Source organism: Phallusia mammillata, chromosome 3 (genome assembly GCF_965637545.1).
Source record: "Phallusia mammillata chromosome 3, kaPhaMamm4.hap1.1, whole genome shotgun sequence".
Lineage (NCBI taxonomy): Eukaryota > Metazoa > Chordata > Ascidiacea > Phlebobranchia > Ascidiidae > Phallusia > Phallusia mammillata.
The window spans coordinates 20,145,536-20,165,683 of record NC_137254.1 but is presented as its reverse complement, the minus strand read 5'-3'; the positions used below and the strand labels follow the sequence as shown (position 1 = coordinate 20,165,683).

Genomic DNA, 20,148 nt, shown 5'->3' with positions numbered 1-20,148 from the left:
CAGACTTTTTCTAACTAACAAATTGGAAAGTATATACTGCTTGCTGCTAAACACATGGCTTTGTACTTTGTACACAAGGCATTCTACAGTAATACAGTTATAGGCATTCTACAAGTTGTGAAGCAAAATTCGTTGCCCAGTCAGTGCCCACTCTATACACCTATGACCTATAGGTGTAGATTTTCAGTGACTCCTTCTGTAGTATGGGTTCAAAATAATGGACAGTTGTCTAAAGGACTTGACTTGTTCTAAAAGTTCAACTAAGCCAGAAATAGAAAAGTGCATGTATGCTGGGCGTTTCTTGTAGCTTTGCATAGGTTGGGGAAATGCCAGATTGGAAAGAATGGCCTGCGCGGAGGATTTATCCTTCGCGCAATATTTTGGATTTCCCCTTGTAATCCGCGCAAATTTAGGCATTTTACGTGTAATCCGCGCAAAAAAAATTTGTCCGCGCAACTTAGCACAGCTTTCGTAGGTAACTATAATAAACTTTCTTTAAAATTTTATATTTTCGTTTTACAATGAAGTTCTATGTCGTCACAAGCCTTTTTTCGCGAAGAATCCACGTAAATCAGTCAAGCACATCGAAACTTACCGATCGTCACGCTTGAAATAACATTTCTATTTCGCTAACTTAGTCGTTAAAAGTACATTTATCTGTATTTTTAGGACGTAGTTTGACTATTAAAGTGACTGTCGGCTGGTTAAGTTACATAAAATAATGATTTATGTATGACAAACAACTAAAAACAGTTAAGAGCAGTTTGGCAAACAAAAACTAACCCCACAAAACAAATCAGCAAAATGTTTGAATCGTTATGAAAATGAAAAATTGTAGAATCTAGCAGAACAGCTGCGTTCGCAATAGAGCAAAACTGAAGATTCGTCGTGTTTATTTCTTTATTTAGTTGTTCTTTTTGTCGGCTGGATAGTCTTGCAGGCGTTACATACAAATTGCGTTAATGGTTAAATCCACCTGTCAATCAAAAGTCTATTGATCCGAGCAGAAATTTGTAATTCCGCGCAAAAATCCGCGCAATTATTTTGACGAAAAAAATATCCTCCGCGCAAAAATAAAACTTTCCAATCTGGGGGAAATGGGGATCTTTGAGTCCACATCAGGATCTTACAACTTACATCTAACCCAAAAAGGACAGTAACAAACTGTCACAGACTAGGTAAGCTATCCACGAAATCGAAAGTAAAACTGATCACTAAACATAGCTTGCACAAGTTTTTGCAGACATCTGCATAATGCTTACCCATGCATGACGATATTTACAAAGCTTGACGTGGTAAGCACTTAATGTAAAGCGGCAGGTACTGGGTTACCGTTGTCAAGAAGAAATCAACGCATTTGGCGCGAAACCCTAAAAATGGTGTTTTAAGCCTAGTTAAACTATTATATTAGTTATTGAGCAGAAATTGTCAATTATGTATGTTAAAAGTCACCGTCCTTTTGGTGCGTGACCCCTATCGAGGTTATTCGCTGTAGCAAACTAGAGGTAAATGTATTGTAACGGCTGGTAAGATATTTTTTAAAAGTCAGCAAATTATATATGCTTGTGGTTTTCGATTTTTATGCTTCAAACAGCGCCGTCTATTTTGCTAAATGCTGTAATGCGCCTAATTACACCGTACAGTAGTCGATTCTACGATTTTAAATTGTAGCCTGCTAGTGGTAAGTTGCAATTCATATTTTTGTGCTCACTGCATCGTTTTTAAGTAAAAATGTTTGTATTAAGACTTTTCTGTACACACAGGATCGCTGCTGTTAAACAACCTTAATGTTGTGTCGTTCATTATACTTGTGGTAAGTCTGTGTATAGCCTTATTTCATGAAATCCAATGCATGCCAGGCACATTCTAGTTCCTAATACATGTCATCACCCATTTTTTAATTTTGTTTCAGAACATAAAAGTAAGATTTACTGGGAGAACGGATACTTTCTATTGATCATGAATCTATTATCTCATACCAGCTGGATGCAAACCAACTGTCACTGCCAAAACTTACTAAATCTTTACAAGGAGAAGCACTTTGGCCAAGCACTATAAGTTTGTGATAAAGGACATCTGAAATCGGTTTAATATACGGTTTTGAAATGCAAACTTGTTACATTTAGACAAAAATATCCAAATTTTAAAAAAGAAAAATTCTAGCCATTCAGATAATCTTGCAATCACACAAAAATAGCTGATAAAAGTGTGGCAAGTACAGTTCCAGTCAAACGTTGCAGTAATTGGCATCAGTTTTACTTTGAAATGTTTCCTTCTTGTTTGTCATTGTCAGGATGCTTGCTGTTTGCATTTGACCCAAGAACAAAACATCAAAACTCAGTACAAGCCAACCAAACATTTTATGACAGGCATACTGAAAGGGATTGAATTAAGAGAAAGCTTAACAAAAGTAAATAATCTACACATTTTGAGTACTGTTATAGATTAGATTAACATCATATTGGTTGATTAAGAAACTTGAAACCCTTTCTGCATTATTTCTTTGTGTTTGGCCAAAAGTAAACTGCAAAATAGTTTAACATTGCACGTGGTGGTATCTTCAGCATCGCTGGAGAACAAGTTCTTATTTGCAAAATGTAAAGCATTAATTGATCTTTAACAAGTTTGATTCTGTTGTGTTTATACTGTTTTGTTTATACTGTTTTTGTTTAATATTTTTAACAACTGTATTGCATTGTAATTTGCTGAAAAATAAAACAAAAATGTAACAGTTTTTTTTATGTAACATTGCTATTTAAGTTAAAAGTGGCCAGTACTCAATCAAGCTATAGCAAATATACAAATATTAATGTTTTATGCACCCAAAATGCACAAAATTTTATGTGCTCCACATTGGGTAGCATTAGGAATTGGGATTTTAGCCAAAGAACCGACATAGGACACAATTAGGTGCAGAACAAATCCTTAACAATTAAATTCTTTATGTTTGCCACGCATTCATGCGAAAATATATTGTTTAAAATAAAAATTTGTATAATGTCACTCAAAAGCCTAAAATTTACATGTTCATATACGACAGCGACTATCTTTTTTATTTGTTCTTGTTTTAATTCTAAATACTATCATTTTGTTTAAAAAATCACTAAAAATATTCAAACATATAGCCAAAATGGTTTAAACCGCATCATTTACCTTGTTGCAAGAGGTAAATAGCTAAAACAAGTAATGCGGGAGTGTGGTTATGACGTCATAAGCGCGTTTCATTTTGATTGTTATTTTTGTGTATCAACGGTATCCCAGTACCTGCCGCTTTACATTAAGTGCTTACCGCTTGACGTAACGTGGAACTCAAGCGTGACTGATATTTTGTTTGGTCGCCATAGAGAACTTACATTAATACGTTTATTTAAACATGACAGGACCAGAACCGCTAAATAGGGTATTATAGGCAAATCGAAAACAGAAATGTTGGTTGCAAAACTTTGTAACAATACCTAATTGTAAAATGGGCACTCGAAACATAGTTTCCACGCGATCACAAAGTAGACCAAATTATTAGCACTCACTACAAAACGGATGAAAATGTTTCATCACAGTAATTACAATGTGAAAAAAATAATTTTTTTGAAGATAAAACATCAGGAAAGTGGATTACATTTCGCGGTAATTATTACTTAGCAATACAATTTTCAGGTACTGGAGTGACGCTATCGTAAGTATTGCTATCGTAACCAACTGCACAACCAAGAATTTCAAAGCGAATAGCTATCCGCCCCCTCCAAGTCCAAGGCTGAATCCGTACGTATCTTGCTACGACCGGATTTTGAAGAAGTTGTGTTACAGGGTTAATTGGGTCGATGTTACCTCTAAAAACCTAATAGAAATGATCTGTAAGAATTCGATTTTTTCGAAACTACCGTTTATTATGGCATAACCAGCTGTTCAGGGGAAGTGACGTATAAGCTTATTTGGGCCACAAGTAGGGGATACACTTTCAGCTATTTTTGGTATCTGAATTGGTCATTTATTTTAAGTAGGCCTATCACTCACAGGTAATTTAAAAGTTATAACAGCCTGTGTTAACGAGGTATTGAGATTTATTATCCTTTTTACTATCATCCAGTGTACATTTGGGTGATGAAAATTGAAAATTTATTTAAGCTCCCAGAAAACAACAACAACCTGGTTTTAAACCTACACTGACTACATATAGAGTGTGCAGGTCTAATTTGCATTTGATTTCGTGGCAAATGCACAACAGCTATAAAAAAACTGTTTTCTATTTTATGTACCTTTGCTTGGCCACTGACAGGATCTTGGTATACATTCCAATTGAAACCGTCCACTGAGTAGCGAAGAATAAAACTTTTAACAAAGAGTTCGGATCTTCGGTATCTTACTCCTTGTGTAACAACTCCACCCACTTTTATGTTGTGACCTGCAGAAAAAAATGATCCTGTCAATCACTTTATTCGTCTTTAAGCCTTGGACGTCTACTGACAGCGTGACAGTTTAGGCTATTAAAGTTTTACAACCATTCTACAAAATACTTAACTGCATTTTTGCAATTCTAATTTATGGACCCTAAATCGTATTTTCGTCATGGTTACTTTTATATGTTCTGCTTAATCGTTTTCATAATTTTGACGTTTTGTAAGAAATGTCATACTTTCAGTTTTTACAAAAATATAAGAAATAAATTTGGCTGTCTTAAAAGAAATGAATTTGCAAACCTAAAGTCTTTTATAGAATATCACAACCATAATTTCAACGTGGAACAAACAAAAAATAAAAGCTGTTTTAAAAGGGACTTACAAAAAACCTTTTTTATCAAAGTACCTAAATCAACCTGAATCCATTGTCTCCGGTTATTCTTGCTCGGTCCCCATGCTGGCGCGTAATCAATCAGGAATTTTTTATCGTTACCACGGTTGCCACGGTTACTAGAATAACGACGTCTGTGATCATCATTATCATTTCCGTGACCGTGAGCCCTTTCATCGTTATTTCCATCACTGTTTGGTTCATAATGAAGTCGACCAAATCGAGGTTCCCATCTGATCAGTCGTTTGTAGACAAAAATCGACGAGGCGGTCAGTGATTGGTCAGGAATTTCTCCAGTAGTAATCCCTTGTGGATCTTCGCATCGTCCTTCCAATGAACAACCAAGCAACTTTAGAAAACAAGAGAGATTAACCTTACAGGTCGAAACAGTGTGGACTGTCTGCAGATTATCGTGTGCTCGACCAGTGCTTTTATACAAGAATGATTAAGTTAGAAAACTATACCACAGAAAATGTTTGTTTTAAAGAATACGATCCGGAATAAAGTTTTGACAAAACAGATGACAAGCATAAACATTTGACAATGGATATGGGTACATTTTGACAAGCGAAAATGGGTGTCGAAACATAAAGCTAAAAGAAAATGTCTTTTACCTCCATTCTTACAGCAGGCTGGTTCTGCCATGAAATAGGCATGAGTCGAATGTATCTGGTCAAAAGGTGAGGGGAAAAAGTTCGAGTAACTTGTTCGTTGTAGAAATAGTTTCCTGCAGAACCAAGTCCTGATGTGGTAAACGCACAATGGTAAATTAAAAACTTAATTTATCGTTTTGTGTGGTATGGAGCAAAAAAATAACGTGACCGATAATGGACGTTTTGCAGCAAAAATGAAGCTCAATTGAAAATTCGTAATAGTGTATTTTCCATAAGTGGGCAAAATATTCAACCTAATGTCGCAAAATGTGCACGTTAAAAATAACTGTTTATCGGTATAAAAACTAAATCCGCAGGTTAAAAACGTTTAATTAAGTCTCTTATTATGTCGAGTAAAAAAAAACCTTTTAAAACTTGTAAAGTAAGTCTAAAGCAAACTTTTTGCATTTTTTCTTTGTATTTTTTGTATTTTTTCTTTTTTTTACAACCGTACAATAGTAATTCTGACTGTAACGTTGAACAAATTCGGACGATTTTTTGTGAAAAAAATGAATAAAACTGGTATTTACGAGAAAAAACAAAGAAAATCTAATCCAACGTTTCCGAATAAGGTAGGTAACTTGACTAACCTTGAAAAATCATGTCAAAGTCAGTTCCTTGTCGCCGATAAAAAGCCCATTGTCTATTATCAATACTGTACAAAATTTTGAATTTGGTAACATATTTTCTCGTGTGACCGTCAGCTGTGCCTTGCAGTTTAATTCCTGTAACACGTACTGGTGTTTCCAAGTCAACCTGTAAATGTAAGATATAAACGTCTGTAAAGATAAAAGTGATTTATTAAAGTGCAACAGTATTCAAGCCCAAACACGATACACTGAGTATTGTGTTTGGAGTCTTTATTGACATATTTCCCAGGCGATAGATATCCCGTATGTTTTTTCTTGTTTTATCATGGAGATTTGTAGAAAAGTAGCATTTATTACGGGGCTGAATCGCGTGGGTAAGTTGGTCGTTGGGTAACAAAATATTAGCAAAACTAAGTTTAAAAAAGACTTTGGTTTAGGAGACTTATACATAAAGGAGACTTATTAACGTCACCTGTATCCATGGGCTATCGTCGGATCGACTTGGAATCCACGCGTTTATTTGTCCTTTTTTGTTTAGTCTACCGTAGTCGGCCTTCCACTTTGCTATTTGGCGACCGAAGCGGGCTCTTGTGACGTAAACAGACGATGACGTCATTTGACTTTGCGATATTAAACCCGACTCCAAGCCCAGCGCATTGCTACACTCTACAAAAAAATTAACATACAAATTTTAGTTCAGTTTAGAGCTTATCTTGTTTTATTTAAACACTTAAGTGTAGAGAATCAAATTCTTGCAGATAATGTGTTGACCCAAATTGGACCGTTCCCGTGTACGATTTTGTTAAAATCATTTAAATCTGAGCTATTTGCGTCGTTTTTATGCCATTTTATTTTATTTTTGCAAACCTTTTGGTCTGACTCGATAATAGCCATACATTCCCTTTTCTATTGATTCCGCTGCAAAATCTCCGAACTTCCATTTTCCAGTACTTGATGGCACCATTGTGAATGTAGACGATGTTCCAGGAAGCAACGATTTAACGGCCACTTTGCTCACAGTTTCAACGTAACCTTGTAAAAAAAACTAAAGCTTAGGTACAATTTGAACGTTGTTTTCTAGATGTTCTGGGTTTAAGATTGAGTTGAACACAATTAGCAAGCCGGAATTAGCCGAACAACGTTACATATTATGAAGCAAAAAAATGTGGAGGACACAATTGATGGATGATGGTCGAACACTCTGCAGCATCGAATCATGAAGTTATTAAGATTAGTTGCAACCCAAAATGCATTGTCCTGATCATAGGAACTTAAATTCTAAGCGTCATACTTGAAGTAACACTTCCCGTATTCATATACGTTAGAACCGGATCGCCTTCAAAATACATGGACCTCGCAACACTATCCATGGAAATAGTATGCCATGCAATTCTTTCGCCAGGCTCCATTTCAATTCCTTCCAATGAGCCGAACGATAAACCATTGACTGATGCGTACATCTGCGTTTATATAGTTTTTAGAAAAACTAGTTAGTATAGTTACAAATTATTTTTTTGTAAAATCATGTTTTTTTTCGTAAAATTTCTAGCATACATTGGTACTTTTTGTATTTTCAACGTTATGAGAACCATTCAGGGGTAAAAGTTTGCCGAAACGGTCCAGGTGTCGATACGGTAAATATATTATTGCCGAAACAACATTCTGCCACAAGTCGCAAAGGCGTCACAAGTGTTGGCCATATCTTCTAAAAATTCCCTGAAAAATCTTTTTATTGTTTCCAATAATTTGCCTCGGTCATGTTGCGTAGGCTTAAAATGTTGTTTTATTTCTATGGCTTTTAAGACAATGATGATAAATATAGGATCGTTCCGCTGAAAACAAATAGTTTACTTTTACAATATTGCACCAAAATCACATTTCTTTACAATATCTCCGCAATGGCGCAAAATCGTAGACCATCAAACAAGACTTTTCCAGGACCTTATTTACACTGTTTGACTTTGAAAGAAACAATTATTATGTTAAAATTTAAAAACGTTTGTTTTTACGTTCGTTCCGTTATGGTTCCAATTTCCGGTATCCATGTTTTCTTCAGCATACCAACTTTGAGACTCGTCAAATTCTGTACAAAAAATATGACGCTATTTCTTTCATAAAAATATCATTCGTTCGTGTACGTTTGTAATTTACCTTTCAACAAAACGTGATACTCCCGATCTACGTCATATCGAATGACGTCATCCTCGCCCTGTGTGCCCAGTACACCAGGGTTGCACAGCAATAATGGACCTGAAAGTGAGGTATTTTGATTCTGTGCTTCTGCTTTACGACAAGAATGTGTCAGGAATATACTTAAATAAGACGAAAAGTGACGATTTAAATAGACGAAATTAATATTTCTGTTTCGAAAAGAAAAGTTTACACTAACGCTGGTCGTCTGCAGTTCTGATATTAAGTGAAGACAGATCCGTTGGTCTGTTATGACATTTGCAAAAATAGTCAGGGCGCGAATGTATGGCTGAATATTCCCTTATTTAGTAAAACCCGAACCGGAATGAAAAGTCAGAACCGCTCTTATGTTCATTTTTTGCAGGCATTCATTACGTAATAAAATTGCTGCCTGCGTTTACCTATAAGACCAGAATGTATATCTCTGCGTGGATCAGTGGATGAAAAATAATACGAGGAGGCACATTCAGATGGGTTAGAACTTCCAACAAATGATGCCGACTCAGGAACTCGCCATGTATATGTGTGGGTATGTCCGGTAAAAACCGATCCTCTATTCACAAACTCGGGTTCAAATCGAGAAAAGTCGGTTCGAACATCATTGTCGGCAAGAACCCAGTCACCTAACAACAAAACTCGCAATGAAGTAACTTAGACAACACAAAAAGCACGCGGAACAGTCAATCCCATGGCTAATTACAGATTTGAAGCAAATACAGATTTCCTACCATGAAAAATAAGCTGTTGAAGGCAACGGTTTCGAAACATTTTATTACCATTTTGCAGCTGGCAAGAAAGCCAAACTAAACAAGTTACATAGCAGGTTTTGTACAGTATGAACAAGGACAAATCGTTTGGTCTACTTTGCAACACAATTTTCATTCAAGTATGTGCCAGTATACTGCAGACGGGGATTAACTATTTGTTTTGTTAACTTTGATAAATTTACCAGCATCCTCGAGGTCAAACACAAGACCCTTTGGTTGAACCGAGAAAGGTTGACAACCTTGATTGTTAAACACAACTTTTATTGTGTCACCAACTTCTGCTTTGATGACTGGACCCAACAATCCGAGTTTGGGATCTTTTTGTTTTTTCCGCGTAAAGGTATCATCAGAATATTCTTCGTATATGACCTGGTGAAAGAGGAAAACATGTTTGCAGATATATTCTTGTCTAAAACAATGGGGTGCCTTATTTTAATAATCCGGAATGTTTTTTAACATATCTGCGTTAATCGGTGGGTATACGAATCGATGTGAGCAAAATAAAATACAGTTTTTTTTTACATGTGCTGACAAAAAATGGGTTTCAAATTTACACAACCTAGCAACAAAGTTCACGATTTTACGCATAGCTAGAGTGCACTTCATGCATGCATGGTACTTACTTTCTTGTAGACTGTGTTGTTTGAACTGTTCCCTCCATTTGTATCACGGTCATGATGATTGTAATCCCACATTTGTTCCACTGCGGCAATGTAATACCATCTCACGTACCCACTGCCAGCTGACAAAAACAAATAAAATTAACGCAAGTCAACACCACTACCTAATAAGCAACAAGGAATAATGGTATTTTGGGCAAATAGGTCCTCCAGTTTCCCCCAAACGGACGTCAAAAACAATTCCATGTATTCACAACGTGTATTCAGTATAACCGGTCTGTTAGAAAGAAGCGGTATAAAATATTCTGGTAAAAAAATTTTTGTCAAATGTTTGAGCTGTTACTTCAACCAACTTAAGACCTATAGAATTTATTCTGGCGCAGCTTCTTTATAAATTATTACCCGCTTCTTCAGTGCTTTGGGGCAATGATCTCGTTGAATTGGAAGTGACAACAAAATAAGCTTCCATTCCTTTTCTTCGGGCCTCAAGATTTTGAGTCGAAATCAAGTGTTTACCTGATATTAACAGCATATTAGGCCGACAAAACAAACTACATATTTTTTACTAAAGATGCTTGCAGCAATGTGTTTTTACAGAAGATTTATTGTTTGTCTTATCTAAATAATTTCCAGTACAAAAGTGCATATTTTTATAAACAGCCTTATACATTTACGTGATAAAGACAGCAAATAAACTTCGCTCAACAGTTTTTCGGGCCTTTAACTGCACCAAGATTGGAATTTTTCGTAACTCAGTAGGTCAAATTGTATATCGAGTCCCCAACAAACATTGGCTTGAACAGACTCGAAAAGAGTCAGCATTCAACTTAAGTCACTCATGTAAGGATTATAACTAGTGATGTACCGAATCGGCTAAATTTCGATTCGGCCGAAACCGAATCTTTGCAAAAATGATCGATTCGGCCGAATAAATTCGGCAAACCGAATATTCGGTACACCTCTAATTATAACCTCGAGACAAATAGTATTTCAAATATTTCGAAACAGAATACTTGTAGCAAAATGTGACCGACCAGCGGTTTGTGGAGTGAAGTAAACTGTTTTAGAACTTCCAGGTGCCAACTCAACTGAATGAAGTTGAACTTGACTGGACGTTATCACGTTGCTTTGGTCAACTTGGTCGTAGGAAAGTTCTTCGCTGAACATCTTAAAACACAGTAAGCTGTACAGTTTCTACAATTTTCTTTTTTTACCCAATTTTAAAAAAAAAATTCAGAAAAACGATTGTTGTTGTTTTCGGCCAAACCAAACAGCTTCGAATGGGGCTTTTATACTTGGTGGTACGGCCGGAATATTACCAAAATGTAATCCTTTTTCGCCCAAGGGGCATTTTATTTAAGCAATCACAACGGCCGAATTCGTCACGTGACCAATGCGAAGTCGTTTAGGTTGCGTATTGTAGAAGCTGTATTGTCGTCACGGCATTTTCAAGTCAAAAAACATTCGGCCTTTTGTAAGATTAACTTGGCTCTACAAAGTTAGTGACAACATTACATCAAATGTTTGTGATCGTAAACGTATTTTTTTCTAAGAAGTAAGCTTAATTCGAAAAGTAAGGGGTAAAAGCAAGAGGCCTAAACACCAAATATATCTGTGTTATAACAATAGAAAGGTTTGGTTTTCCCAGCCGTTGCTCAAACGTAAGTCTTATGCGGAATAAAAGCGGCGAAATTTACTCTCAGAAATCATTACCTCTGAATCTCAGTCCAAGCTACCATTGTGCTAAATGCAAAACTTTTCTGTTTTGGGGTTACTCGTTTTGTCTCTTAATCGTACTTTATTACATAATTTTCAGGTTTTACGAACATTAATTTGAATAGAAAGTGTTACATACCTGGTTAGCAATGCTGATGCTGTGAAGATCCAAATCAGTCCCACTGCACAAAATATGAAGACTGATTTTATCCCCAACTTCTCCTTCCAATCCTAGTAGATTCCCGTAAGCATAACCGTTGATTGCTTGGAATAGAGTGCAACCAATTATATTCGTGTATGTTAAAACTTACCACTAGTGCCCCGTTTTGGCTTAAAACGCAACTTTTATAAAGTATAAATTATGCAAGAATGAAGTCTAGCTGCCTTATGTGAATTTCAGTGAAGTTTAAGCTCGTCTAAAAGTTCAATGTCTCTTTTCAATACAACGGCACCAACGACGAGGCTGGCATAGTTAAGGGCTCAAAAACTTTATTTAAAGGCCTAAAAAGGCAATTGCATTTGGTAATTACATTTTACAAAATCAAAAATGTAAAAAAAACGCAAGAGCTCACATGACATTTTGTTGGATTCGATAAACTCGTTTGATTTTAAAAACGATCGGCTGACGTTTCTTGTTAGTGTTGTAGCAGCAATATTTTCATCGATGTACCAGCTTAGGTTTTCATTAATGGTGGAAAAATACAAAAACATCTCTTTCGTTATTCCGTCCTAAGAGTAAAAAAATAGCTCTCATATTTGGGTAAAGATAATTTGTTACCATCTTGGAAAGTTTAAACGATAAAATAAAACGCTCTTCATCAGGTTAAAACTAAAACTGTAGTGTGTATACCCTCCCTCTTTCAATAGTATTAAGAAACTATCGGTTTCAACATATTCTCCCTTAAAACATGAGTTTACAGGTAGCATTAGTTATCAGTTAATTGTAGTAAAAAGCAACCAGAGCCGAAGATGCAGTAAATAATGAATTTTAGTTTCAGCAAATAATCCCACAAACCGAATTTTTGAGTTTTATTCTAACAAACAGGGTTTTCCCAAAGTGATGAACGCTATAGTGGCTATATACTTTAAAAATAGCATGATCGAAACAAAACTTGCACTCTTGAAGTTTTGAAAAACATTAATTTTGATCGAACCAGCAACAACACCATAATTTCTTGTAAGTTGTTATAGCGTCGCATCATAGCGTTGTAAGTTGTTAAGAAGTAAATTCACCTGTAACCCATCAGCAGTCAAAGAACTTGATTTGCAGACAAGTAAGGGTCCCATCAAACCACTAGCAACATCCCTGACCGGGTTCACGTTAGAATAATACGATCTCGTCCAGCACAGTTTCTCATTTAAAGCAGGTCCATGTTTTTGAGTTACGTTGTATTCGTATGTGTGGTTATCCCCAGGTGCAATTTCGTCATCTGTTAAAAAAAACAATGTAAAAGAAACGGTTTGGTGTGATCGTGCTTATACGTGTACTGTTTGTCATAATGCACAAACTATTTTGTTATAAACCCACACTGGCTAAACGTGTTTTCTCCTATTCTTTTGTGTAAGGTTGATAATAAAATAAAACTGAGTCGTAACCTAATGAAAAGGGCTACAAGAAAAATTTTAATCACAAAAAAAAATTAATTCAAATTTTTAACTTTTTGTATGTTTTGATTCGATACGTTTTTCATTCCAACTCTTCTCATCTTAATCACAAATTTTTCTTTAATTCATAGCAATTTAGGAAGGTTATACTTTGAAAGTTTAAAAGACCATCAAGATAGATGTTGAACGGTTTTGAGGCGAGATTTTTGAATACTATCCTCAGTGTTTCATCGGTTTGTATTCGTATAACCGGGCCAAGAAAACCATGACTTCGATTTGTTTCTACTTCTTGAGTAAACGTTTCGTCAGTGAACATAACATAACGAACCTGTACAGACAAACAAATTATTATTTTCGACCTAAAAGTCTACGAATATACGATTGATAATGATAACATCAAACAAAAAATGTCGTTTTTACCTGCGAATAAACTGCACTTTTTTACAACAAAGTTATTTACCGTATCCAGCTATCAACACATCTGACAGCAAATAAATGGGAGGAAAAGTGTAGAAAAAAGTTTTCTTACTTTCATGTATGTTGAACCGATGCGAAATTTCCCATCTTCGTAATAAGGTTTTGAATCGGCAAATTTGTATGTAAGCTTTTCTCCAGTAAGAAGGTTGTAATTATATGGTGCGTAATTCCATAACTCTTCTTTTGCAGCAATGTAGTACGTTCTCACCTATACATAAAGGTTTTATTATATACGACATGACACTCCTGCATGGACACAGTTTAAACTGGAGCACTAAACAAGAACTACAAGAAAAAGCATTAAGGTTTAGGGCACGTTGAAATTTTGCAAGGGCATGTTAGAGGCAGGTTGATATTTTCTATCGTTAAAAAGCGAAGCTTAATTTGCTATTCAAATCATAGTGAAGTTGGCGTACGATATATACCTTTCTAACCGACGGTTGGGAATTGTCATTGTTGGAATTGTGAAACAGATTTGGCCAGCGAGACGTATTTCTGTTTGGTTGTCTATTTCTGTGGTTATGTCCTGTTAAGCGATTCCACCAGCGTCCAAATATATTTCTAGTACCACAATCCTATGTAATAAAAAGAGCAAATTTGCATATTCGATATCATTAATTTGACTGGTGCGGTTGACGTAATTTCTTTTCATATTTACAAGACCTGGTTTTGAACGGCTCCAATCATTCCATTTAAATACTGATGATCAATCTTGCTGTAGAAACGCCATGAACCTGGCGGGTCAACAGTTTGGTCGACTTCAATAACTTCGGTTGAACCTGACGTCAGCGTGACGATGTTTGATACGTGCGATGACCTCACCTGAATCACGTGATTTTCCAAGTGGACTGAAAACGCAGTTGCTTTGCTAGAGATGCCTAAAAGGAAATGTGATGCTGGAGTTTGTTTCGGGAGTTTAGCAAAAATAGATGTGCCTTTGACGTACCCGCAAGATACCACGTTTGTGTTTGTTGATAACATAAGCCTGTGGTTTGAAATGTGCTGTTGCTAAAACCATTAACGTGGTAATACATCTATAAAAGCAGAATCGTTAATATCAATTGAGAAAAAATCGAAACAAAGTGTTGTATCGAACTTTTCTAGGACATATTTTTACTTTACCAAATGCCTGCCAAAAAAGTAGTTGTTTGATAAAAAAGGTTTAAAAACAATTCGCATTCTGTACGACTTACAACGTTATAAACGCTCACATGATTGTGATCGGTAGATACTCTTGAAAATTCTTCTGTAATCGTAAAATATAGCACAATAGGCGGATGAAGGTGATCAACAACATTCGCGATCCAACCGATTTTGCAAATAATTAATGTTCCGACAAGCCCTGAACAAAATTAAGGATTTAGCGCTTATCTAAATGGCGTAGACAGGGAGGCGAAAAGGGCAAAGGGGCTACGAAATATACATTACCGACACATTAGTTGTAGACGTCAAACTAAGCGGGGGATAATTTCGGCAAATATTGCAAAATAGACAAACAACAAACCGCGTAACAATTATAGATGATGACGTCATAATCGTCGCACCGTTCAATCTAGACTTGCACTTACGAATATATGGAATAGTATGAGTTAAATCATATATTTTTACGTATGTTATATATAAACCCAAAAAATTGGACACTTATTGGGAATCATTTTGGGCTGTTCAATAATTTGATCTTTAAAGGGGATGGCACAGCAAAAACTTAAGCTAGGACCATCATGCAAATCGCAAAGACGTAATTTAAATGGTATAACGTAAACCAAGAAATATTCGGCAGTTTATTTGCCGAAAAAAAAATGGCCGAATCAAAGGCTATAGCGCACTTCAAAAGATTGGGTGATACGTAATTAGCCGGAAAGAAACGTTTTGCGCTCCAAAGTTGTTTTTTCAGTTTAAAAATATTCGTAAATATCTCGGATTCAGGCGAATAAATTTGGCAAACCTAAGCTTGGGTACATCACAATTTACCATAGGCTACAGACAGAGTTCCATCTATTGTCTGCTAAACTGCATAGCCATGCAGGAAAACAACTGAAAATACGTTAAAACAATGTGCGGACGATCGAGGGGTCACTAATAAAGAATGTAAAGGTGACAGGTTTTCTATATGCTTATTTCGCCTAACCTGCATTAAGGTTGAAAGCTGGATTTACATTGCTGTAGTACAATCTATTTACACACGCTGGATCGTCGTAGGTTGGCGAAGAGACGTGGGGAATTGTCCACGTTTGTATTGTTTGTTCTCCATTTTCAATAGCATGATTTCCTGAATCTGTTAATATTTTTGCTGCGTTTATAATGCAGGCTATATACAAGTTGGAAAAAGCCTACAATGTGTTGAAGTTTTCATTGCTTACAAAAAATCGCTAAATTCGCACCGGACCTTTGACAGTATTGATTTGTTTCGTTACCTAAAGTCAAAACGGAATAAAGGTGTGGTACTTTCAGTAAAAAACTGGTCTTCGTTCATGTTATTGTAAGTGGCAAAACAAAGAGACATAAGAAAACAATGCCAGACTTAAATTATTTTTGCACAAAATAGGCCTACCCTTGTGTGTAAAACAAGTTAACTTACACCAACCTGAATTTAGTTGAACACCTTGCCCAATGATGTTACACGAGATGTTTGCCAAATTTTTAAACCGAATTACGATTGTATCGCCCACCTCAGCTACTAAAGTTGGTCCAAAATACCCTAACGTCGTCGGATGTGGCTTTTGCCTTTTAAAGTAGCCATCCTTGTACTCCCTGAATACCGTTTTACGAAAGTTTGAAGATGCATCTAAACTGTAGGAGAAAGGTAAAGTTTAAGATTATAGAGCTAGCATCTAAACAACAAATAGCCACATAAACATGCCTGTCAGGACCGTTGTAGTTCCAGTCAATTTCAACTGCTGCTATGTAATATGTGCGTTGTTTAGACTTCACTTGACATATGCAAGACAACAACACCAAACTGATAACTACAGCAAGCTTCATCATCCTAAATCGCTTTCCGACTGATTGTTTGCTTGTCTGTTGCTGATGTCAAACAAATCACACAAGCGTAACGCCTGAACAGCGACTGTTTACTAGTTGGTAAATTCACACTTGCTGAACATGCTACGTGCATGGGCCTGCGTTTTTGTGCCTGTACCTAAACCTAAATACTCTACGATAAGGTAGTTAAAACAACGATTTCTAACAAATTTGTTGTCTAAGCCTCAAAAACACAAAAAAAAAGGCGATCTTAAAATCCATTAACACCAAAAACAAAATGTACAAAAAAACACTTCACACAAACAACACTGGCATTAAAACAACTTATAAAACATATGTAAAAATGCTAAAAAATGTCATAAAAAAATCAAAACAACTTTACTATACAAACATTTTTACAATAAATAAAAACAATCCAAGGAAAACTTGGAAGATAATACAAAATATCACATCCCACAAAAAAACTGAACCCAACAAAATAATCACAGTTGTAAAAAACTCGCAACATATAACAGATCCTAAACTAATTGCTGATGAATTCAACACTTACTTTTCAACAATTGGCAGCAATATGGCAGGGAAAATTCCGTCCACCCCACAATCCCCCACATCATTTCTTCCCCACCCCACTTCAAATTCGTTTTCATTTGTTTCTATGGAAGTCAATGAGGTTTACAATGCTATATTAGCACTAAACGAAAGGAAGGCTCCAGGTCCATATGACATCCCTGTGAAATTACTTAAACTTGCAGCACCATATGTATCTCCTCTGTTATGTACCATATTTAATGAATGTGTTAATTCGGGTATCTATCCAAAATGTCTAAAACTGGCTAAAGTCATTCCGTGTTTCAAAGGGGGGGATTCCCAAGAAATGACCAACTATAGACCTATATCACTTCTACCAACAGTGTCAAAAGTATTTGAAAGATTAATTCACGAAAGGATGTCCAGTTATCTGCAAACATTTAAACTCATCACCAAATTCCAAAATGGCTTCAGACCAAAACACTCCACAAATTTGACCATAGCGGAAATTCATGATAAACTCATTTTCAATTGTGATAATGGTAACATCACCTGTGGAATTTTTTTAGATCTAGCAAAGGCATTCGACACTGTTGATCATTCCATACTGCTACAAAAATTAACTTGTTACGGTTTCAGAGGCCATATACTCGATTTTTTTAAAAGTTACCTCACTGAACGAAAACAGTTCACTCACATTCATCCTAATCACAACTCCAACTGTCAAGTTACAACATGTGGAGTTCCGCAAGGCTCTATTTTAGGTCCTCTGCTCTTCCTGGTATACATCAATGACCTTCCAACAGCATCAAAATTTAGTACAAGATTATTTGCAGATGACACGTTTCTTTGCATGTCAGACAGAAATATTTCTGTGCTTCAAAAAAATGTAAACAATGAATTCGGCAAGGTGGACAACTGGATGCGTGCCAACAAACTGTCATTAAATTACAAAAAAACAAAGTTTATGATATTTCAAAACAACAGACACAAATTTCCTTTCAATTTCCAAATAACGTATGGACAAAAATGTATACAAGAGGTGCAAACAATCAAATACCTTGGAGTGATATTTGACAATAAGTTAAAGTTCAAACCTCACATCCAGCTCATCCGGAAAAAGATAAGTTGCAGCGCAGGCATTCTTGCAAAACTTCGACATTTTATGCAACTCCCAACCCTTCGAGCGGTTTACTACTCATTAGTGCATCCATACCTTTTACATGGATTAATTGCTTGGGGATTTGCCAACCAAACCAACCTGCAACCACTAATAGCTCTTCAGAACCGAATTTTAAAAATTATTACTCACAGTCAATATCGCACCTCACCAACACCTCTGTATAAAAAAACACACATTATAAAATTAAAAGACATTCATTTTACAGAGGTAGTAAAATTTGTATTTCTTTACAAAAACATGCAATTACCTGAGACGTTTCACGAATTTTTAACACCCATACAACGCATACATCAGCATAACACCAGATTGGCGTCCAGAGGTCATTACTTTCTGCATCGCGTTTCCACCAAAAGAGCGCAAAATACCATATCATACGCCAGTTCCAAAATGTGGGACACTCTGCCAAACGCCATAAAACATCATGTCAGCTTGTTCACTTTCAAAAAAAAAGTCAAACGCTTTATTGAAGCCAGATATGTCCCACCTTGAACGTTTGGTAAACTGAATTGGTAATGACATGCAGCTTCGCCCACGTGCTAAACATAAACATGCCTCGCATTGTTTTTCCACTAATTGATCACACCCCAAATTCCAAATTCAGCAATTAAACGCATTTGCCCTCGAGCTTAAATTACTCACATCGTCAGACTCCACAACGATTCGTGCAATTTCTTTCACGCTGTTTGACAGTACTGGTTTCTTTTGTTGCATTGCGATGTTCCTTTTCTGGTACTCCCTTTGTTGTTTATTGCATTTTGTGTTTTTGGCCTTATTACTTCATATATTTTTCTTTCAATGCCAACATTAGCATCACATAGTCCCTTTATTTCTCTCGTCCCCTTTTCCTTCAATTCTTAAATAAACAGAAACGGGTCAAGTGACTCGATGGCCAATGTTTGGCTCTCACTGGCCCGGTCGCGCGCATATTACTTTTGTTTATGTTTATGTATTACTATTTTGTTTATGTGTTACTATTTTGTTTATGCAAATGTTTTAATGCCAAGCGTGACAAATAAAGTATTGATTGATTGATAAATACTCTACGATAAGGTAGTTAAAACAACGATTTCTAACAAATTTGTTGTCTAAGCCTCAAAAACACAAAATGCACAGATTTTACAATTCCTTTGAAACCATATTTTGAAAAATTGTCGGAAAAACGTTTTTTTTTTTAGTTAAATTCTTGTTTTGTCAAATGGCAAGGTTAAACTCGCAACATACCAAAACATCAAACGTTTTTTTCTACAACTAGAGCTCCGTTGATGGCAGATTTATTTAAAGTAAACAAGTTCTAATCAAAAATCAGAGACACGTCTAACAACTCTTAGACAACGGTTTGGTGTGTGTTGTATTGAAACGTTGTGGTTCTGCCAATGACACTGCATTAGAGAATGTAGTCAGTGTTCAATTTAAAGGTCAGAAGAGAAATGATAAAAGAAACCATCCGCTCATTTAAAGCGTTTGAATAATTTCAACTGGATTGCTCTTGAATGCACGCAAGTGCAATCTGAGATCAACTGGCAATTCCCCTTCTTCTTTGAGTGCTAATATAGAGAACATTGTTTCCCCGAATAAATGCATCTCCATATTTGTTTTTTAACTGTCCGTTGACATATTCCTCAGTTTGCTCCAAAGCAATGTTCATGTAACCATCCAGACATGCCAGGACACCTACAAATGTACAACAGTCAGTCATTTTTTGAATTATCATTTACAAAAAGCATGTTGTTTGGTAGCACAATAAGTGCAACCTAATCATCATAGATTTTGTAAACAGTCCTATGTAAGGCTGTCTATGCTTCTACAGCTTATTAATCGTTACATAAAGATGTAAAATTAAATCCTATTGAATTATACAGTTAAAAAAATAAAAGAAAACATAAATACAGCATAATTTGAAATACAAACCTCTATAATCTACACCAGAGTTCAGCTTTACAACAACAGGGCGACCAATAATATGCTTCAAGAAATCACTTGGTGTTTGCTTCCGACTCATAATGATGTACTTAGCAGTTACACCTATCCAACTTTAGCTCTTAATTCAAGTTC

The 20,148-nt window shown here is 35.9% G+C and overlaps 2 protein-coding genes and 2 long non-coding RNA genes across 9 annotated transcripts; 1 reads left to right on the top strand and 3 right to left on the bottom strand.

Moving 5' to 3' along the window:
* Positions 1 to 1,733: 1,733 nt before the first annotated feature.
* LOC145217728 (uncharacterized) lies at positions 1,734 to 2,736 on the top strand. Its single transcript, XR_013857467.1, has 2 exons — positions 1,734 to 1,813; positions 1,913 to 2,736. It is a non-coding gene; the product is annotated as an uncharacterized LOC145217728 (long non-coding RNA).
* Positions 2,737 to 3,128: 392 nt separating this feature from the next.
* On the bottom strand, positions 3,129 to 16,601 carry LOC145218632 (hephaestin-like protein). Of its 3 annotated transcripts, none has more exons than XM_080086036.1 (27): positions 16,264 to 16,601; positions 15,988 to 16,193; positions 15,532 to 15,678; positions 14,597 to 14,745; positions 14,350 to 14,437; positions 14,067 to 14,281; positions 13,829 to 13,978; positions 13,456 to 13,611; positions 13,077 to 13,254; positions 12,555 to 12,751; positions 11,894 to 12,050; positions 11,461 to 11,585; positions 10,640 to 10,772; positions 10,008 to 10,121; positions 9,609 to 9,727; positions 9,168 to 9,354; positions 8,620 to 8,841; positions 8,180 to 8,278; positions 8,038 to 8,111; positions 7,320 to 7,488; positions 6,896 to 7,060; positions 6,501 to 6,694; positions 6,029 to 6,194; positions 5,400 to 5,527; positions 4,801 to 5,134; positions 4,254 to 4,399; positions 3,129 to 3,835 (listed from the first exon to the last, which is right to left on the bottom strand). In XM_080086036.1, exons 1-27 carry the CDS (start codon positions 16,386 to 16,388, stop codon positions 3,632 to 3,634), a joined length of 4,347 nt encoding a protein of 1,448 aa, XP_079942162.1. In that variant the 5' UTR covers positions 16,389 to 16,601; the 3' UTR covers positions 3,129 to 3,631. The 3 variants fall into 3 exon arrangements, with proteins under 3 accessions (XP_079942162.1, XP_079942164.1, XP_079942165.1); XM_080086038.1 differs by having other exon boundaries at positions 5,400 to 5,512; XM_080086039.1 differs by having other exon boundaries at positions 14,615 to 14,745.
* A 32-nt stretch (positions 16,602 to 16,633) lies between these two features.
* On the bottom strand, positions 16,634 to 19,123 carry LOC145218631 (uncharacterized). 4 transcript variants are annotated; one of them, XR_013857676.1, is made up of 4 exons: positions 18,581 to 19,123; positions 18,344 to 18,495; positions 17,584 to 18,252; positions 16,634 to 17,113 (listed from the first exon to the last, which is right to left on the bottom strand). It is a non-coding gene; the product is annotated as an uncharacterized LOC145218631 (long non-coding RNA). The 4 variants fall into 4 exon arrangements; XR_013857675.1 differs by having other exon boundaries at positions 17,611 to 18,252; XR_013857678.1 differs by having other exon boundaries at positions 16,634 to 17,038; positions 17,611 to 18,252.
* A 303-nt stretch (positions 19,124 to 19,426) lies between these two features.
* Positions 19,427 to 20,102, bottom strand: LOC145217742 (U6 snRNA-associated Sm-like protein LSm6). The gene is made up of 2 exons (XM_080085089.1): positions 20,005 to 20,102; positions 19,427 to 19,767 (listed from the first exon to the last, which is right to left on the bottom strand). The coding sequence occupies exons 1-2, from the start codon at positions 20,093 to 20,095 to the stop codon at positions 19,610 to 19,612; spliced, it is 249 nt and encodes an 82-aa protein (XP_079941215.1). The 5' UTR covers positions 20,096 to 20,102; the 3' UTR covers positions 19,427 to 19,609.
* Between the last annotated feature and the right edge of the window lie 46 nt (positions 20,103 to 20,148).

What these genes read in the sequence shown, in the direction of transcription:
- LOC145218632 (XM_080086036.1), bottom strand. Translation starts at nt 16,388, where the DNA reads ATGATGAAGCTTGCTGTAGTTATCAGTTTGGTGTTGTTGTCTTGCATA. An exon ending in TGGTCTTTTAAACTTTCAAA is followed by an intron (nt 12,752 to 13,076) that starts GTATAACCTTCC and finishes TTTTTTTAACAG; the next exon opens with ATGACGAAATTGCACCTGGG. An exon ending in ACAACACAGTCTACAAGAAA is followed by an intron (nt 9,355 to 9,608) that starts GTAAGTACCATG and finishes CTCTTTCACCAG; the next exon opens with GTCATATACGAAGAATATTC.
- LOC145217742 (XM_080085089.1), bottom strand. Translation starts at nt 20,095, where the DNA reads ATGAGTCGGAAGCAAACACCAAGTGATTTCTTGAAGCATATTATTGGT. An exon ending in CTCTGGTGTAGATTATAGAG is followed by an intron (nt 19,768 to 20,004) that starts GTTTGTATTTCA and finishes GTACATTTGTAG; the next exon opens with GTGTCCTGGCATGTCTGGAT.